General features: G+C 29.7%; 3 protein-coding genes across 3 annotated transcripts; all 3 read right to left on the bottom strand.

The window, feature by feature from the left end:
* Nucleotides 1-17: 17 nt before the first annotated feature.
* HELRODRAFT_177503 (hypothetical protein) lies at nucleotides 18-937 on the bottom strand (the record flags this gene model as incomplete). The annotated part of the gene is made up of 3 exons (XM_009025697.1): nucleotides 18-73; nucleotides 367-580; nucleotides 746-937. 3 exons carry the CDS (start codon nucleotides 935-937, stop codon nucleotides 18-20), a joined length of 462 nt encoding a protein of 153 aa, XP_009023945.1.
* A 2,397-nt stretch (nucleotides 938-3,334) lies between these two features.
* Nucleotides 3,335-4,181, bottom strand: HELRODRAFT_177502 (hypothetical protein; the record flags this gene model as incomplete). The annotated part of the gene is made up of 2 exons (XM_009025696.1): nucleotides 3,335-3,459; nucleotides 4,001-4,181. 2 exons carry the CDS (start codon nucleotides 4,179-4,181, stop codon nucleotides 3,335-3,337), a joined length of 306 nt encoding a protein of 101 aa, XP_009023944.1.
* Nucleotides 4,182-19,076: 14,895 nt separating this feature from the next.
* HELRODRAFT_177501 (hypothetical protein) lies at nucleotides 19,077-20,568 on the bottom strand (the record flags this gene model as incomplete). The annotated part of the gene is made up of 5 exons (XM_009025695.1): nucleotides 19,077-19,249; nucleotides 19,457-19,540; nucleotides 19,604-19,647; nucleotides 19,823-20,102; nucleotides 20,379-20,568. The coding sequence occupies 5 exons, from the start codon at nucleotides 20,566-20,568 to the stop codon at nucleotides 19,077-19,079; spliced, it is 771 nt and encodes a 256-aa protein (XP_009023943.1).

Genomic DNA, 20,568 nt, shown 5'->3' with positions numbered 1-20,568 from the left:
CTGTATAGCCAGGGGCGTCATTTCAGATTTTGGTTGGGGGCAAACATATGTGGTCCAGGGCAGGGCATGTAAACTGTGTGTGTGTGTGGTGTGTGTGTTTTAAATTAATAGATCAGTGAATATCTGCGAGGTTTCATTTTTGCATACTCATCCACCACTTCTCACAAATTTATGTTTTTTGCATCTTCAGTTAGACATGAAAGAACTAAAAGATCGCTTAGTCTTTCATCACCACAACTTAAAGAATTTTTAACTCGGATAACGGTTGAAAACATTTGTTCATTTGAAGCTGTGGTTACAAGAATTGTTAAATCAATCTTAATTAATATCTACAATTCTTTAAATGCGTTCGGTGATGCTGATAACATGTCGTGAAGCAATTCGGTGTTTGGTTTTTATGTTGACAATCTATGAGCGTTTTGTCTGTTCTAATTTCTGATTCAAGGAGTTGTTTGTCAATTCCTGCAGTTTGGTAGTAGTCATCGAGAATGTACATAAGTTTTTCATTGAGAAATGTTTCTTTATGACATGGGTTAAAAACTGAAGTAACCCTGAAGACTTCAATGTTTTCGGTAAACCGCTTATTAAATTCAATTAACATTTCAACAGTTCAACATTGCAAAGAACATATCTACTTTGAAAGGTTTACGTAAGCATTCCGCGGTTTTATGCCTCTAAGTGATGACAAAAAATGAAATGCATTTTATCTTGAACAGCCAGTTGAATTACGTGAAATTTTTTCTACCTGAGGTGCTACACCCATCATATCACATAATTTGTTCGTCTGTTCAAGTATTTCTTCCCATGACTCATCAGAATGATATTTTATCAATGCGGTTTTACAAGCCTGTATTAAGCCAAATGCTGCCGCGTTGTCAATGCTGCTGTTTTGTAGTTCTCGTGAAAGACCGTGGACAGTTGACAAAACTGCATCCATGCTGATCAAGCGCACAAAAGTTCCAACGTTTAATATTTACAAGCAACCTTTAGCTTCTGCAGCCGTTACACCATCGTTTTGGTTTTCAATTAATTGGAGAGTTTGAACTATTGCTTCTAACCGTATCTTAATTTTGTGAACTGATCGATACTAATAATCATCTAGACGCTCAAGCTCGAGAATATGTACGTTGTACGTTTTGATTATCTTGCATCTGCATGAAAAATTTACGACTAATATTGCTTTGAGACAATTTAAGTTAAAGTAGGATGATGATCAATTATGACAAATTGTGCGTAAACGGGTAAATAAAAGCAATTGAGAATAATGAAGCATGATGCATGCGAACTGCTCTATCTGATCTTCCAGGCAAGAAATAGTTTAATTTTGTTAAAACTTATATGCCATTTTGCACTAATAAATACAAAAGCGTATACAGTTAATTATATATATATATATATCGTGACCGGTCAAAATGTCCCCGGTCAAAATGTCTCCGGTCAAAATGTAAAATCAAATCAAGTATCAAGTTCACATATAAAAACAGTTTGTTGTTTTAAAAATGTTTTAAAAATCCAAAAGTTCACATATAAAAACAGTTTGTTGTTTTAAAAATGTTTAAAAAATCCAAAAGTTCACATATAAGCTCACATATAAAAACAGTTTGTTGTTTTCAAACAGTCACAAAGCCTTCGTAGTTCAAATCAAGTATTCAAATGTTAGATAACATTGATGTTCAGCACTCTAGAAATATCAGTCAGATATTGCAGTCTTTCTCTGTTCGCATAATCCGAGACCATTGTGAACAGAGCCGAATCAATGTTTTTGTAAGTTTTCTTTTGTTTCCGTTGTTCACGGCCAAGTTCTCCTTGTCTCCGAAGCAGATACATGCTGTGTTGCTCGAGTTGTAGCTTCCTTGATAACATTTTAGCAGTCGGGTGGGCGATACCAACAGAGTTGTTGAACGCATTGTGCCACCCTTCCACTAAGTTATTGCTTCTTGGTTGTTTTAGGAGAACCTGACAGTGCTGGTTCCACATTGTTATTGGAAATCTTGGTGCTGCTCTTCGGTTTCTCCGGAGACGTCCGATAAAGTTGTCTTCGCTTCGAAATAATCTACAATCGAATTTGGTAGATTGTAATCCGGACTATCGATCAGCGTTTCAAAGGTCTCTATGACGTCGTCAACGGGAACAAATGCCAGGGCGATAAGCTGTTTGACTTTTAGAGCAAACGCGGCATCTGTCTTGTATTGCTCACTGAATCCACTTCCTTGCACATGCCTCCAAATACACTGCCCGAAGTGAAACAGACACCCAACAATTACAACAGTGGGAAATTTCGCCTGGAAGGCATGGATGGCAGCCAGCTCGAAATCAGTGACTAAAGTCTGAGGACTGCCGAGTTCACGAAGCGACGATACAAAATCAAGGAATCGACGGTAGACATCCTCACTTCGTCCTGGTAACAGTGCGTAAACGCAGGGATATGCACAATTTTCGTTCGATGCGTGATTCGATGCAAATTTATCATCGTCGTTGCCATCATCGTCGTTGGTAAGATATGGAAAAAAGAAAGGGTATTAGTTTAATGCAAATTATCATCGTCTATACATCCGATTGATTCTAATTACTATGTAATATCAAAAAATGGTTTGATTTATTAGGTAACAGGAATTACATCAATCAAGGTTTATCAAAGGTACGGGCAGAGCCGTACGCAAACAGCTAGTAACTTATATTATTATATTATTATTATAGCTGTATTTTTCAACATGACTTTTGGGCCATTTCTACCGGGGGACATTTTGACCGGGGACATTTTGGCCGGGATATTTTGACCGGGACATTTTGACCGGGGACATTTTGACCTAGAACCTATATATATATATATATAATTATGAGGTTTTAGGTTATATAAACAAATTGTTAAGCCACCGAGTTAGCAGGAACTATTAAACATGAACGTGCTAAAAGACCAAGGGATTGTTTCATGGTGTGTGCAATTCCATCGTTTTCTATCATCAAATTAAATTTTTATTTCAATCGTGAGGCCCTATTATAGAAATCCCGCGTCAGTAAACCCCTCTTTCTTCTAAATCCGGCTCTGGTAGCAGCAATTATTCGGCGATATTTTATAATCTGAATCAATATGCTGAATTATGCAAGAATATAAATAATAATTATTATTAATTATATTTTTGTTGTAGTGGTGGTTATTGCTTTTATTAAACAAAAAATTTTAATTTCAATAATTTAATTTTTAATTGATGTAAAACAAGTTTTGAAGGTAATAGCGTTTATTTTTATTGGGCTTACTTAATTAATAATGGGTTTATTAGATAGTTCTCAAATAAAATGTGAGCATTTATTTTGTGTCATTTGATTTTGTAGTTTTTTAACTGCCATTACAATAATCTGTTTTACAAGTGCAAATGGTTGTCGGCATGCCACTTATGGTCATTGTCTGACATTCGTTGAAAGCCACGTCCGTTCCACAGTCTCTCACTGATGCAGTCATACCTTCATTGAATTGCAATATTTTATTAATTAGCAAATATTAACAATAATTAAAATCTAATTTTTTAAATGCAAATGTATCATATCATTATCGTTTCGTATTAATCATCAGTTCACCAACAAATATTTTAACAACAATTTTGTTTTGCAACCCCGAAAAAAATTTTTACTATCTGGACGCGTTTGTTTAATTACTAGCGCTTTATTTTTAGAGCTCAACGTTTATTATTAACATTAACTATCATTAGGTTACTATAACAAGGTTACGTCTTTCAATGTTACTGCTAAAAGCCATGTTACTATTTCCAACATTATTACTATTTACATTTCTGCTGAAACTAATTCTAAAATTTTAACATTTGTTTACACGACATCTACTACAACAATTAGTATACTAGCTACCGCTACTACTATAATACATATTACAACCGGTGCTTACTACTAACCACGAAAATCAAATTTTCAACAATTAGAAAAACAACCTACTACTGTTACGCTACTAATTAAAACCAGACGTGATGCCGCTACTAAAGCTCTTACTAACCCATAAATTCAACTTTTGAACTGATGCAGTAGTTATCATTACACACGGATACTCCAGGATCATTAGCATTTACCGGACTGTTGCAGGCATCTATCGCTTCACACTTGTAACATTTCACAGCTTCTGATGGATGCCATAAAAAGAGAATCGAGGAAGTTAGTAATAAAACCGTTCCAGTCATTCTTATTTGTTTTTCGATGTAATAGGTTCTTCTGTACGTTGTTATAATTGAAAAAATTTACTTTTTTATAGCGAAAATAGAAATGAATATACATTAAAAACTTATATATATATATATAAAGAGAGAGAAAAAGTATATATATATATACATATATTTTTACAATATTCTATAAATTCTACCGAATGTTTGGCGTCAATATGTTCGTAGTTCGTTATGGTCTATTACCAACATTTACTCGAAGTTCTGCGATCAACCGACGCAATCTAACAATCGAACAAGATCGCGAGCAGCGACTGCTCTATCTCTCTCGAGAATTAGAAGTTAAAAGGAAGATAGTTCTAGATTTGTCCAATCAACTAACTGAATTGTTGAATCAATGGGATCACTGTGATGTTGATTGCAGTGTCAAGAATGAACTAAACTTATGCCGGAAAGAATGTAACAAAACGTTCACCAAAAAACTTTAGTGAAAAAAATTGAAAAAACGAACTACAAACATATTAACGCCAAACATTCGGTAGAATTTATAGAATATTGTTAAAATTATGGTCTATTACCAACATATACATATATAAATACATATATTGGATTAAGACTGTCAGAAATGCAGTTATTGATGAAAATCACAGCATGTTCGGCGTAAGCTAACTTCCAATTTAACTTTTCAATTTTTCTTACGGTTGATCGTAAATCATTTTCAAGTTTCTTTAGTTCAACCGTTAGAAAAATCGAAAAGTTAAATTGGAAGTTAACAAACGCCAAAAATGCTGTGATTTTCATCAATAATATATATATATATATTTTACGTTACGATATATAATAATATATATATATATATATATATTTTACGTTTTACGATTTTTCTCATTAAAGTTTTTTGGAGAACGTTTGGTTTATTAAAATTCAAAATAAACTTATTTTCCGAAATCATGCTGCAAATAAGGCCATATTTCGATTCCGATTGAATCATCATCAGTGCAAGTTGATTTATAGAGGGAAATATTCACTTTGTGAATTTTGTGATTTAATTAAGCTACAATCAAAGTCGCTGTGAAAACAGACACAAAGACGGAACAATACTATATAACTACACTGGTGATGGGAGTTGATGCCGAAAAGAGCTTTTCTGTAGTAATAACGTTATTAATAATGTTTTGTCAAAAATGTCAAATATTAAATTTTTTTATTTAACCTTAATAAACTTCATCAAGATGATAAAAGTCTCGTTAGAAAAATTAAGAAACTCAACTACAAGTTGAATAATGCCGAAAACGGAGTGATCTATATAAATAAATATATTTATGATAGTCTAAACCCAATATATATAGTAGAGTACAGTATATATATATATATATATATATATATATATATATATATATATATATATCAAATCAAATCAAATATTGTATTTATATAGCGCCAATTATAATTGCTTCTCATCAGCGCTCTCCTCGTATGAAGCATGTTGAAAGCGAAGCCATCATCGGTTGAGATCACTAGGAGTTACCAAATAGGTACGTCTTTAGACGTTTTCTAAACTCAGCTAATGATAACCCGGATATACGTAGTTCGATAGTTAGGCTGTTCCAAAAAATAGGCCCAGCAACTGCAAAATCTCTATCTGCTGTTTTCAGATTCCGATCTCTAACATACAGCGTGAATCAGCAGACCTTAGACGCCCATGTGATGACATAGATGAAACTCGAATGCACTTAACTTCTAAATATTTCGGAGCCAGACCATTTAAACTTTTAAATACCATTACACCCAACTTGAACATGATTCTTTACATTTTTTTTACATTTATAGTCAATGCAACTCCTTTAGAATTGGTGATGCATGATCAAATTTTAGTCATGCTGATGTTAATCGATGAAGGTTCAACCGCTGACGTTTGTTGCCATGTACCAGCCAACATGGACTGAGTCTTAGTCTGATTCAACTTTAGCCTACTTTGACCCAGCCACGAGCCGACATCAGATATAGTTTTTGTCAGTTTCTCTAATACGGTAGGCATCTTATCTGGGAAACATGAAACGCAAATCTGCATGTCATCTGCGTACCCATGGCAATAATAACCATCTTTATTCAGTAAATCAAATATCTCTGCAACGTACAAATTAAAAAGAATCGGTCCAAGAACAGATATATATATATATATATATATATATATATATATATATATATATATATATACTTTGACAAAAATTATAAATAATGTCTAATTTTGACATAATAGAAATACAAATGGCTAGACATATTAAAAATTAATTTATGGCGTTTTTGAATAACGAATTCCAATTGCCCGTTGTTGAATATTTATTATCGGATGTCTTTGTTCTATGAGTATTGATTTGGCTAGTCGTAAATTATAATGGTTGTTATTGTAATGTAAGATTTCAACATTGTGGTCCAAGATCGTTTTCGTTGGTTGCTTGATGTTATTTTTTAAGAATCATAAAAAATACACAGGCATCTTTATGCTGGTGGTGGTATAAAACATACTTGCATCGACGGATCAATGTTAAAAACATAATTATCGTCTTTGTCGTAGCTTTCATCATTCATCAAAATTTTCATCATTTTAATTGAGTTTATTCATCTTTTTGAGTTTTCTCTCTCTCTCTTTTTAAATCTCGCTCTTTTTTTCTGTCTTTTATTTTGTCCGTCTTTATGAATCTTGCCATTTACTAACTTTATTCTTGTTCTTTTTCTTTTGCTTTCTCTTTTTTCAGTTTTTGATTTCCTGGTTTTCTATCTTCTCTCCCTCTTTCTCTCCCTTTCTCTACATATTCGCTATTTAATATTTACATAACACTAATTAATCAAATATCCATATTTTCAATATTGATCAATTTTTTGGCAAAATTTTAAATGCAGCAGCAACAGTGCAAGTTGCAGTAGCAGCAGCAACAGCGGTAGTAGTTGTAGTAGTAAAATCAGTATTAGTATTAGTAGTAAGTAGTAGTTGTAGTAATACTATTAGTAGTTGTTGTAGTAGTAGTAGTGGTAGTAGTAATAGTGCGGTAGTAGTAGTGGTGGTAGTAGTAGTAGTAGAAGTAGCAGTAGTAGTAGTAGTAGTTAATGTTTCCTCTAACAAGCTGTGTGAAAATTAAATTCACTAGGCAAGTATTTCAACAGTCTGAGCAAATTTGCGATGATCAAAAACTTTATTCGTAATAAAATGCTATCAAATACATAAATATGTAAACACATAAATAAGCATTTATTTATATTTCTTATAATACATGTATAATTCAGTTTAAAATGCTAAAATTCAAAAGATTAAAAGAAATACTTTGAATCAACTTTATTCACTAGTTTCTTTTCTCCACTTGTAGGTTTTTCAGAATTTATAAACTTCATCAATGATAGATAAATCTTTATTCGAATTAACATGCCCAGATGGTTTATTTCAAGTCTGTTTCGTGATTTGGTTTTAATGGAATTCATCAAACTAAAACCACGTTCAGCATCAGCACTTAAAGCTTGGAAAGTATCACATATATCAATAAAAATTGTCATAGTTGTAAACCTTTCTTTCATCAACACAAAATCAATCACATCAATGAATGTTTTCACATTTCCAAATTCAAGTTTTTCTTTTCTCTAGAGGCAAATGTATATATTCTTCAACTAATACATTTAATTCTCTTTTTTCAAATTCATATTTTGAATTTTGACTGGTTCTATATCAAACGCCATCCATTCTTTTAATTCATCAGCTGGAAACCTTTTCTGCAAATACAGACACAATCGTTCAATAATCCTCAAAACTTCACTCAAATCTGTATCTTCGTTGACTGTAGTTGATAAAAGTGTTACAACTGCATCACTCCAAGAAACATTTTTTTTTAAATATTGTGATTTTAAATAATCTTATTTCTATATTTTCTAATTTTTGCCATTGAAAATTTATTTATTGTATGCTTTGGCTTTAAAGCCATCTTCTGCAAAATCAAAAATAATTTCTAAATGCACTTATTTAAAACTTTTTAAACTAACAGTCTCAGTTTTGACAACTTCTTTAAACCAAACATCTTTGAGACCATTTGCAACCTTTCTAGCTTATGAGGAGCCATCGGTATCTCCATGTTGTTGCTTCATAACGAAAACTTAAATTAGATCGCAAAACCTAGTTTAATCGATATTTAACAGAAATTTCTACAAATAAATTTCATGTTGTTATCAATTAATATTTTATACAGCTTTTACATTATCCGACGGAAGTAATCACGAAAATAAATTCAACGAAATATGACTAACGATGTAGCCGTTGTTTAAAAAATTTTGAAAATACGGAAAATTGGTCAAAGAAATAAAAATTCATCTTTTCACGAATTAAACCACAAGACTTAAGCAACGCTTTTGAGAAGTTTTAAAAGGCGCTATGATATAAATTTTCTAATAATAATAAATTCTCTAAATATATAAGCTGTTTACTACTGACTGATTGATTGACTTTTCGCGATTTCCTATTATAATATTCTACCCTAAATTTAGGAGATTTCAATAACTTTCTTATAATTCAATGTTGAAAAAAAAATGTTTAAACATTTTATAATATTGGCGTGACATAATATTTAGATAAAGAAATTCGAATTAAACGCGAAGAAACATGACACCATTTGCGGCAGACATTAGGGAAAATAATCGAATGTTCTTGACTATTTTCTAGCTGTAACTTTAGTCAAACGTTACCTGTTAAACCAGCAAGAACACGTACAGATTAAATTAAAACCTGTTTAAAATTTTCAGTTCTACTCGAAGTTTTATGTTTAAAAGTTAACATGCATGTTTATCTCCATTTTTGAATATTTTTGTGACCAATTTCATTAAATAATTCAAATGTTCGCCATCATAAACATACGAGACGTGTAAAAAGTCTTGAGCTTTACACACTGTACACACGTCGCATTTAAGAAAGCACAAAGACTAGGATGGAGTTACTAAGTACGAATTAATAGAATAGTGAAGTCTTACTGCAGCACACAGAGATATTAACGACAAACCTACACAGCGTATGCAAACAATACGCCTAAAGAAACGCGTCACATACAACCTATGATGGGCGGGAATTTCTTTTCAATAGAACCAATTAATTGCAACGCTTTTAATCACCAAATTATGCCTCAAAATTTATTCAAATTGTTTAATTATATACTTATATTATTTAATTACTAATAAAATTATCAACGCTTGGTAAACTTGAAAAATATTTTTGTTAAATTAAGAAAGATTTTCAAACCATTTTTAAAGGATATAAAATATGCTAGCATCTTATGCATATGATTCATATGTAAATATTAATAAACATTTGCAAAACGATTAATTTTATTTGAAAAATCGTATTTCGTAACTTTCGTAACTAAAATGTTTTATATTTCTAAATAAAATAAATCGAAGATGGTAAATTAAAAAAAAAAGAGAAATAAAAAAATGTAACAAACCGACTAATCTAATGAACGAGACTGCAGTGTTTCAAGCAACTTAACAACTCGAGTACACGCAGTAGCCCTGCCCTATTTATAGAACGTATTACAAAAAGTTTCTAAATAGCTGACTATCATTTTAATATACAGAGTAACCCATGAACCCGCAGACATCTGAACTGCTCGTAATACGTTACACTTCTGAAGTTCGTAGTTCATAAGCACCAAATAAAATGTTACTATTAATGTTTAGCTTGTTACCCAGTATGTTGAATAGTGATATTTTAAATACATGGATATATATAATTATATCAATGGTTAAATACTTAATAAAATACTTAACTACAATGGATAAATAGTAATTATTTTCAACTACTTTCAGTAGTTATTCAGTTTTTAAATGGTGCCTTTAAAAGTTTTCTATTAATTTATTATTTTTAACCTTTTAGACATTTTTAATTTTCTTAACATTTACGCTCAAAAAACTATTTTTAACAACTACAAATAAAATTAAAAAAAATAATCTAGACCATGTTTGTTATAAGAATTTTAATTAAATTAATAAATTTATAATTAACAATATTAAATTATTTCGTCATGTTCATACAAATTTTATATAATAACATTTGTGGTCAACATTTTTAATACTCCACTATTCAAACATTGCGCACGCTTACAATGCGACATTCCGAATATAACGTAACATATGTAGAAAGCTCCTCCCCATTCTTATAACACTCCGTAACGAAATCTTAAATATCTTCTCTCAGCCTCTATATGTCGGGCTGAATTTTTGCACAAGCCTAATCAATCAACTAAAATTTGGAGGCAGATCGGGAAGAATTATTTGCAAAGAAAATGTAAAAATAGGAATAACGCAAAAGAATCTTAAATACAAACTGGTAAAAAAATATTCAAAGTGAAATTAGTAAGTTTCGCTAATTAATGTTTTGAATTTAACCTTCACAAATTTTGTCAGCAAAACGGTAGATCCGTCTTAGGTTTTAGATGCATATGCCTTGACCCAAACCCTGCCCCAAAATATTTTGCTGTTTTATTTTAATGAGGGTCGTGTTTTGTTCAAGTGATCAAAAATTGTTTTGATTGGTGTAATTTTTCAAAAATACTACAGAAACCTTTTATCCATGACAGTTCTCTGATTTTGCCAATTTTGCATTAGCGTTCAGCACAATTTAACGATGAACGACACAGCGCACGGGAGCATTAGAAGGTAATATTGTAATAAATTATATTGTTGTTTTGGAATGGTAATAACAACAAATGTGATAAGTTCAAAAGTCAAAGTGTTCAACATAAAACCTGATTTATAAATTTTATTAAATGAAAACAGATTTTAAAGACTATTTTTGTATTTACATGTTTTGTTAATCTGGTGGTAGTAAACAATTTTAAATAGTATTAAAATTTTTAACTTAACTTTAAAATGATATTTCTTATTTAACTTTTAAAGGTGACAAAAAAACAACGAATTAATGCATTTCACTTAGCACCCAAACACAGTCATTGCAACGGCAGGACGAGACGTCTTACCATCGTCTATAATGCAATTTATTTTACAAAAGCTGTGAGCTGTATAGGAGATCGAAAAATATTGTAAAAATATTGAGTATTTGTAAGTCACTGGTTATGTCGGTTACGGTTGTGATGCTGGTAATGTGATGATGTAGATGGTATTGATTATGTTGATGATGTTGGGGTTGATGGTGGCAAACATGTAGGCGATGTTAGTTATAAAGGTAATGTTGGTTATGTTGTAATTGCATGGTAAAAGTTTGCATGGAAAGGTTTATATTGAACGAGGGTGACCAATGTATTTGAATCCAAGAACGTTTGGCGGCATGGAACACGCAAATTATACACTGAATTAAACCGTTCTAAATTAACTGGGAGCCAACTTTTGTTTTAGTCGATTGTCAGCTTTTTTAGGGTTGGAATATCAAATTTAACCCTCATTGTGTTTTTGAAATTTGTAATCGTGGTGCGTCTGGTTTTGGTGTTGTATTTTCATTTCTTGCATAATTTTTGCTTTTGTTTTTTATAAAAGTGTCATTGTTAAAATGGTAGATAGATATTTAATTGAAAGTAAAACTTGGAGTTGGGCAAATTATATTCTTACTTTTTATAAATTATCTTTCTATTTAAAATCACCCAACTTTTTTTAATTAGAAAAAAATATTATAACTACTTTATATTTCCTATATTTATATTTTATATTTATTATACTTAACTTAATATTAAATATTTACTTTGATATATTTTGTTTACTATTTAAATGATATTTGATCTTGATCTATCGAGTTTGAAAGTTAAATAAAATTTAACTTTTAGTTATGCTTTTAGTTTTATTAATTCTCTTCTTTTTTTATTCACCCGAACGTTCTCATATTTTAATTTGTAATTTAATTATTTTTTCCTGTTTTTACTGCTTTTTTTAATTTTATTATGTTTTAAATCTAATATATTTTTTTATGTTCTGAAGTATCTTCTTAACAAAACAGATGAGTTTTTTTTAGCATTATGAACAATTTATTCACTTGGCAAATAATAAAATTCGCCATAACAGTTTGAAATAAGAGAAAGCAGTCGAAACTGTTCATGAATGCTTTAATTTAAATTTCCGCACTTTCGCATACTAGGGGAATGTTTAATAACATAACATAGCAACATAACATAGCATAACATAACTTCAAGAAGAATTTTGACTTAATTATGGCCAACAAAGAATTTTTTATGATCATAAAATTGACATTGCTGTTTGATTGCTTTTTGTTGTGTTTTAATGCTATTTTGATATGGGCATATATAACTTACGTTTAAGCCCATTATTTATTTATGTTTATTTATAACATAACATGACATAACATAACATAGCATAACAAAACTTAACACAGCTTGACATAACATATTATATATTATCATTATTACCCTAACATAAATATGATAGGAAATGGGCGAAAACTAAAAATTTACCATGTCCTTATTAAAAATGAAAATTAATTAACTGTGATACTAAATAAAACGTAAAAGTAATAAAAAAGTTAAAACATGCTGCTGCACTTATTAAAGGCCGTCTAGTGGTGTGACCTATTTCAAAATTTGAATTTTGAACTCAGATTTTATTAACCTTTCTTTTAATTGTTTTTGACTAAAATATTTGTTCAATTTTATTTATATAATCTTATTTTATTATTTTCATTTTTTAAAAACATATTATCGGAGTTATTTTGCAAAATTGAATGTTAGGTTTTTTCTTTCTATGATATTTCTTCATGCAGATTAAAAAAACGCTAAGTTCTAAGGGTGAATTTTTTAATCAAATTGAAGACTTTATAGAATAAAGGTTAATTAATGTTGACGGTGAGTTTTAAGATCATTGCAATGGCATATTAAAGCATAAGATGCTTGAAAAATAATTTGAAAAAATAATTGATTAACAAATGTAATGCAAATGTAACGTAATGTTCTCAGTCAAATTCAGCAAATTTCAGTCTCTGGTGAAATCTGAGAAAAAGTTTAGCAAGTTTTTCATTGAAGCGGTGATGTTTGTATTGAAAATATTTTATTCTTCGTCCATGCCACTTTGGTTAAAACACCTTCTAAAGGTGCGGCACAACTTAGGTATGCTTAAATGTTTGATACATTAAACTAGTAAAATTTAAAAAATGGAATAAATAAAAAGATTTGAATGAAGAAAACTTTTATTTTACGTGAACCAAGACTGTTCAACGGTGCATCTGTTTGTCCTCAGGCAGTTAATTTCACACATTTTAAAAATAATTAAACTGAAAAATAGATTGATCGAGCATAATAAGCATAAAACGTTTAAACGATGCTCTTTGAGTCTTAGAATGCTCGCCTGGGCAGACTTTCTCGAGTTATGTTTGATAAACAACTATAAATAGGTTACCAGAGCACTATTTACTATTTACCAAAAAAAGGCGGCAAATTTTATGGAGCAAATTTCGAAATAAAAAAATAAATAACGTAAGAAAATATTGAAAAATCATATTTAAGTAATTTTCGGACGGCCTTTTAGACTACTTTATTTTTTTGAAGTCTACGTTGTTACAATGAGAGTTTTAGTTGTTACTGCGTGTGCTATAGCTGCGACTATGCTTTTACAGAAAGTTATTTCTTTAATTTCTTCAAAATTTGTTTACGTTTAGCGTGATGGCGGCACGTTTTCTCGGTGGTTTTGTAATTTGGGTGGATTCTTGTTTTTTGCTTCTGAACAAGTGAGTTCACTTCTTTTTTACTCTGACTATTTTTTTCTATATCTTTTTTTATAACTTGTAAATATTAATATATCTTACTCTAGTCTAGAGAGACTTTCTCTTAAAGTCTCTCTAACACTCCTTTGTCTCCGACGAGAGTAGTGGTGCGGCGAATTTTCTACTTTAATCTTAGGGCTAATAATAACAATAAAAACAAATCTAACTCTAACAAAGAAATAAATATAATTAGTAACAATAATTATATTAATAATACTAATAGCAAGTATTATAACTTTATTAAATCACACTCTAATGTAATAAATACTAATGATAAGAATAATAATTCTATTAATTTAAATATAACTAGATTTTAAAGTACCAATATCCATCCTACCTCTACAATTTCACTATTTAATATAAACATAAGATCAATTAATAAAAAATCGCTCTATATCCATCAAATAATCTTTTCCTCCTTACCTGATTTTTTTTTTAGTCTTACTGAAACTTGGCCCGAGGAATCTAACTCTCCCTCTCTTATTTTTGCTACTCCTGATGGATACAGCTTTCTTGAACTCTCTAGACCTCCAAAAGATCTTCTATCATCTTCTCATTCGTCTTATGGGGGTGTCTGTCTATTTTATAAATCTCTTAATTCTTCTTCTCTATCTTTTTATATTTCTGTAATATATCGCCCTCCTTCTTCTCTCACTTTATTTTTAGATAAATTCTACTCACTCGCTGAATCTCTCTACTCCTTTTCTATTCCTATTACATCTCTGGTGATTTCAACTTGCACTTCAATAACTTATCATGTTCTTACACTTGTAGATTTAATGATATTTTGTCTCTTTTTAACCTAACACAATATTGTTCTTTCCTACCCATATTTCTGGTAACACTATTGATTTTATTATAGCTTCATCTTTTTCTAAGTCTATTAATATCTCTGCTAGCTCTGTTTCTTATACTGATCACCTCCTTGTTGAATCCGTATTTTCATTAGATTTTCTACCTTCTTATTCATCTATGTCTATTTCTAAAAGATGCTGGTCTTCTCTTAATAAAAATATTTTTCTTCAACCTCTTACTGAAACAATTTTTGATACTACCTTATTTTCTGATGGTGATGATTTTGTCTATGGTTTTAATATCTACATTACTTCTATGCTTGATAAGCTTAAATTTTTTACTTATAGACTCTATTCTCGTAAGGCTCCTTGGTTCGATTATGCTTGTGTATTAGCCAAGAAAAGTTTTAGAAGACTGGAGAGAGCCTATAGGTTAAATCCATCTAACTCTCTTTATTCTATCTATGAATCTGAATTGATTAATTATAAATATCTACTATTCTTTAAACACTCTTCTTTTTTTAGAAATTTTATGACATCTGCATCTTATCTGCTTCAACATCTAAAAATAGGTTGTCTGCTCTATCTAAACTTCTTCATAAGAAATCCTCTCACTCATTCTTTTCTGTTCAACAGTTTCATGACTTTTTTGTAAATAAAATTTCTTCTTTAAAAACATTTCTATTTTTTTTTCTCATAACTTTACTAAACTTATTACCAAATCATTTTCGGTATTTACTCCAATAAATTTTCTAAAACTTACTAAAATTATTAATTCTATGTCGTTCTCTAGATCTACTTCCTTCTAATTTACTTAATGAATTTTCTTCAATATTTTATCCAATCATTCTCAAATTAGTGTAAATAGTAATCTTACTCTTCTTCTTGCTCTTAACTTTTCCTCTTCTTTTGATACTGTTGATCATACTATTCTCTTGAGGCTGCTAGATCTTTCTTTTAATATTACTGATTTCTTGTCTATCTTTGTTTTCTTCTTATCTCTGTAATCGTTTTTTTTCTGTTGTTCTCAATAATTTTACTTCTAACTTCTCTACTCTTACTTTCGGGGTACCTCAAGTTTCTATCCTTGGCCCTCTTCTATTTATACTCTATATATCTGAACTACCTCGTCTTATTAATAACTTTTCTTTCTTTAGTCAACTATATGCTGATGATTTTTATATTTATACTTCTTTTCTTTCATCTAGTGTTCTTCATAATCTACCTCTATGTCTTTTTTCAATTATCGCTTGATCTGACTTTATGTGTTTTAAAATTAATCCTTCTAAGTTTGAATTAATTTGTTTTAATAAATCTAAATAATTACTATTTTTCCTATTATCTTACCTGATTCTAAAACTCTTGATATTTCTCGCAAGTTTCGTAGTCTAGTCTTTATCTTTGATTCTAGTATGTCTCTTTCTTCTCAGATTAATAGTGTTGCTAGAAGTTCTTACTTTCACCTACGTAGAATGAAAAAAATTTTGCCTTTTCTTGATGATCCTACTCTTATTTTTCTGGTTACTTTGTTATGTACAAGTCTCAATCTAAATTATATCCTATGTACTTATCAGATATATTAATTGAACCTAAACGCCCCTTACGACCCTACAAAATCAACAAAAACATCGTTCAATTTAATATTTGCACGCTTTGATAAATTATACATTATAATGTTCATATTGATATTGTAGGTTCATTACCACCAACCAAACAACAGAATGAAACATACCCAAGTCTATGCAGATCTTTGTTTACTTGCGTCGATATAACAATGGTTTAATTGAAGCCTCTAATGACGGGAATAACGGCTTCAATTGTTGCTGCAACCTTTTTAAACATCTGGTTCGCTCAGTTTGTTGTCCCTCTTTATGTTGTAACCGTGGTGCACAGTTTGAAAGTGAATTATTTCAAGAATTATCACGACTGATTGGATATTAATGTCTTATTGAAGTGGCTGTGATCGATGAGTCACTCGGAGACTCTTTACAATCAGCCTGTACCTTCTACTTTTTTTGGTAAGAAAAAATGTTGTTGTATTGTCTTCATGGATATATATAATGGATATGGCAAATCTCTTATGTATATATATATATATTCATACATCGGTTAAAATAAATTTTTGCTAAAAATCTTGATCCATAGAACCAAAAACGTCAATGAAAAATTAATTTTAAAAAACATTTAGCTTTTTATCTATGTTTAGAATATCGTCTAATTTTCGATTATCGTCATAGCTTCCGTAGCCAAATAAGAATTTCGCTATAAAAAACTAGCAACATAAGTTGGTAATGTTTGATTGCTAACGTTGCTGGTGTGTTTCAGTTGCGTTGGGCTTTTTTGATACTAATTTCCAAAATTACAAGTTGCTCTGTTATCCCTCACTCCGCTCTGCAATGGATATTCTGATAATCAATTACAATCATTCATTCATATTAATTTGTCTTTACGTTTTATTTTATTATTGTTATAAACGTGATATGTAAATTCATGAGAATGTATACCAAATGTATGACTGCTCTTAATTACTGTAATAACAATAGCTGACAATCATACATTTGAGTACCTTTTTTTGAATGTATATAATCATCTGAAGCTGAACCAAATTTCATAAACTTTCATGTTGTCACTTGAATTTGCATTGTATATATAAAAAATGGAAAAATGTCTGCTTTCCATTTCAATAATTTCTAGTTATTGATAAAAGCCAGAGTAAATTAATGAATAATCTGCCTATATATTGTATGCAATGGATATGAAATGGACTGTTCTTAGCAAACTGTTAATTCTACATTTCATCAGCGGTAAAATAAGTAATATTTAAATAAATTTTTTAAAATGTATTTTAAATACTTTACTTTTAGCGATTAAAATAAGGATAGTTTTACATTTAAGCGCAAATCATTTAAAATCAAGTCAATGGCAACTAATTTGACAATAAAGAGACACAAATGTTTAAAAATATTTCATAAAAAAATGTAAATGAAATGAAATGATATCTTTTTTCTATAGAAACTTCCAATTGATATAACATTATCTAAAGTTTATCTCAAAAAAAGTTATATTTTGTATGAAAAAATGAATTAGATAAAATTGAATTATTAAAACTGACGAATAATGTAAGAAAAGGGTTAAAACTGACAAGTTTACATTCTGGAATGAAAAAAGTTGATATATTGCTGCGGTAAAATTATGATGTAGATTAATGATCAGATATTTACAAATGCAGATGAGAATGCAATAATAAACTCTTGCAGAAAAAATACTGAATATTATAAAGAGATTTAAATAATGCATGTTTAAATTGAAATCAAAAATTTGATAACATAAAATGATTGGATATAAATTATAAAGGCATACATGTTAGGTAAAGAAGGTCTTGAAAATAATTTTGTTAGTTGATGAATATATAAAAAGGTATAATGAACATTTTTCAATAATGGGGTTTGATTTATATTTACAATATTAAAAATTTTTTGTCGTCAGCATAATTTCGAAAACTAATTATGACAGGAATAAAAAATTGAAGGTCAATTGTTAAATGTTTTGAATGAAAAAACAAATTCCAAAACAATGAAGAATTGAAATAATTGTTGATGCATTATTGTTTCAATTGAATGAATCAAATGTGAAAACTCAATTAGAAATGAAATATGATTGAAGTGTGTTAAAGTATTTAAAATATGTTGAAAATAATGATTTCATAGATAAAAAAATAAATGAAATATAAAATAATGAAGATGTTGGAGTGACGGGTTTTGTGAAAACATAATGACCAAATAAAAAATACAGATTTCACCAATAGATAGCAAAAGAATGTTTAATACATATATGAAACAAATAGAATTACCAAGTAAATCAAACAATTCAAAATTTAAAAATGGTTGAAAAATCTTTTCATTGATAAATGATTATATTGCCCCTAGAAATATATATTAACTTATGAAATTTAGAACGAATCTTTGTTGTTTGATTTGTGGTTTTGCGAAATGAAATGAACGTACATTTATATATGTTTTTGCAATAATTCTAAGTAAACAAAAATAATGATTATTTAATCCATTATATGTATCTGTTATATGTTCTTTGAGATTTAATAAATCTTCATTGGCCAACCTTTTAAAAACATTTGAAACTACCGATTCAGTATTCATTTTATGTCGCTCGGTTTCCATTTTTAATTGCCTTTCTGTTACATGACAAATCTGTTTATTAAATGTTAGGAATAGTTTATTGGTAGCCATTTGTTATTGGCAATGTTGTTAATGATTGCATTGTTTCTATAGTTATTCAATTGTAATATATGTTTTCTTGTATGCTGTTTATAATGATGATATAGAAAAAGCATAAAGCAAAAATTTTGATAAATCAATTATTTTAATAACCTTGACGACACCACGGGAAGGAAAAACCACCGTCGTTCTTTAATATAAGTAGCTGTTGGTAAAACATGGAGACTCTACCTTTTGTTTCAACAAGTACTAGCCTGCATTGATTACAATCTATCATCAGGGTTACTTTTCGAACCACCCATCCAGCAATATATGCCACTGCATTATCGATAATGGTTGACATTGTGTTTTGATTTAGAAACTCCAGTTTTAAATTAGCTTTTTAAAAAATATGTTGAAATTGTCTTCGGGTATTTTAAATTCAGAATCTTCTATTAATTGTTCCTGTACATTGCCTGAAAAATTAGATAATGATAAACATAAAATATCTTCTAAAAGGTATGTAAATTTAAATTTTTGAATAACCTGTTTTCCCAGGGACAATCCCACATCTGAAATAAACTCGTTTAAACATGGTTTCCAACTGATGTACATTGTCATTGCATTTTCCTAAGTCAAATTATAATATACGAAGTTAAAGTGTTTTAAAAATTACTTTACATATTTTCAAACCTGCACCTCTGATAAAGTTGAAGAACAACTCCAGATGATCCTGACTGAATTTGTACGTTAGAATAAATTTTTGGGTTGGAAGCAATAATGTTGCCAAATTTTTATCGATTCTGTTTACAACAAAACCGAGGATGCACATATTCTTTTCAAATTTTTTGTGTTAAAATACGTAACAGATATTAAAATAAAATATCAATAAGTAATGCAAATATAATATACCTATTGGTATGATAGAGATATTTTCCTTCACCAGTTCTTAATGATAGCAAATACTCCTTTAGCGAATTAAGGTTAACTGTTATGTCTTCAAATGATGTTTGACTTATTCCTTGACGAAAATATTTGCAGTAAATATTTTTGCTGTTCATAATGTCAAACAAATTGTCCACATTTTCTATAAACTTTACTGTTGCCTCGCAATCTTTAAATTCCTGACAACTACTCAAACATCTTAATGCTTTGGCAACTGAAGATCTTAATATTTGAGCTGCCAGTTTACCTAAGAAATAGAAAATAAAAAATTTTTAAACTACAAATAAAATAAAAAAATTTGTGACGATAAATGAACATCTTTGTATAAGTATTTGTATTATTGATGTTCATACCCAAAAATTAATGACGTTAAGTATACTGTTGAAGAAAAAAAGCTAGTACAAACTTTTATTTTTTGATTGCTATAATGAACATGTTGTTTAGAAATTTTATTAGCCATCTTAAAACCAGCTTTATCTTGAGCAGATTGCCTGGCAAATATAATCCCATTTAATGAACCCACCATGTGACTCGAGAATTCTTAGGTCAGCCCAAGTGTTCCTTACAAGCTTTAACATATGGCATGCATCAAATATAACAAAGATGTCTCTATTTGAAGATGGCAGTTTGAAAGATGGTTTGATGATGTTTGGTAAATTAAATATGCAGCCAAGTTTCTGGCACATGACAACATTTGTTCTCAAACCATCCAT

This window comes from Helobdella robusta (genome assembly GCF_000326865.2).
Source record: "Helobdella robusta unplaced genomic scaffold HELROscaffold_43, whole genome shotgun sequence".
In the NCBI taxonomy this organism is placed as follows: domain Eukaryota; kingdom Metazoa; phylum Annelida; class Clitellata; order Rhynchobdellida; family Glossiphoniidae; genus Helobdella; species Helobdella robusta.
The sequence above is the reverse complement of the archived record's forward strand: the minus strand, read 5'-3'. Positions and strand labels throughout refer to the sequence as shown.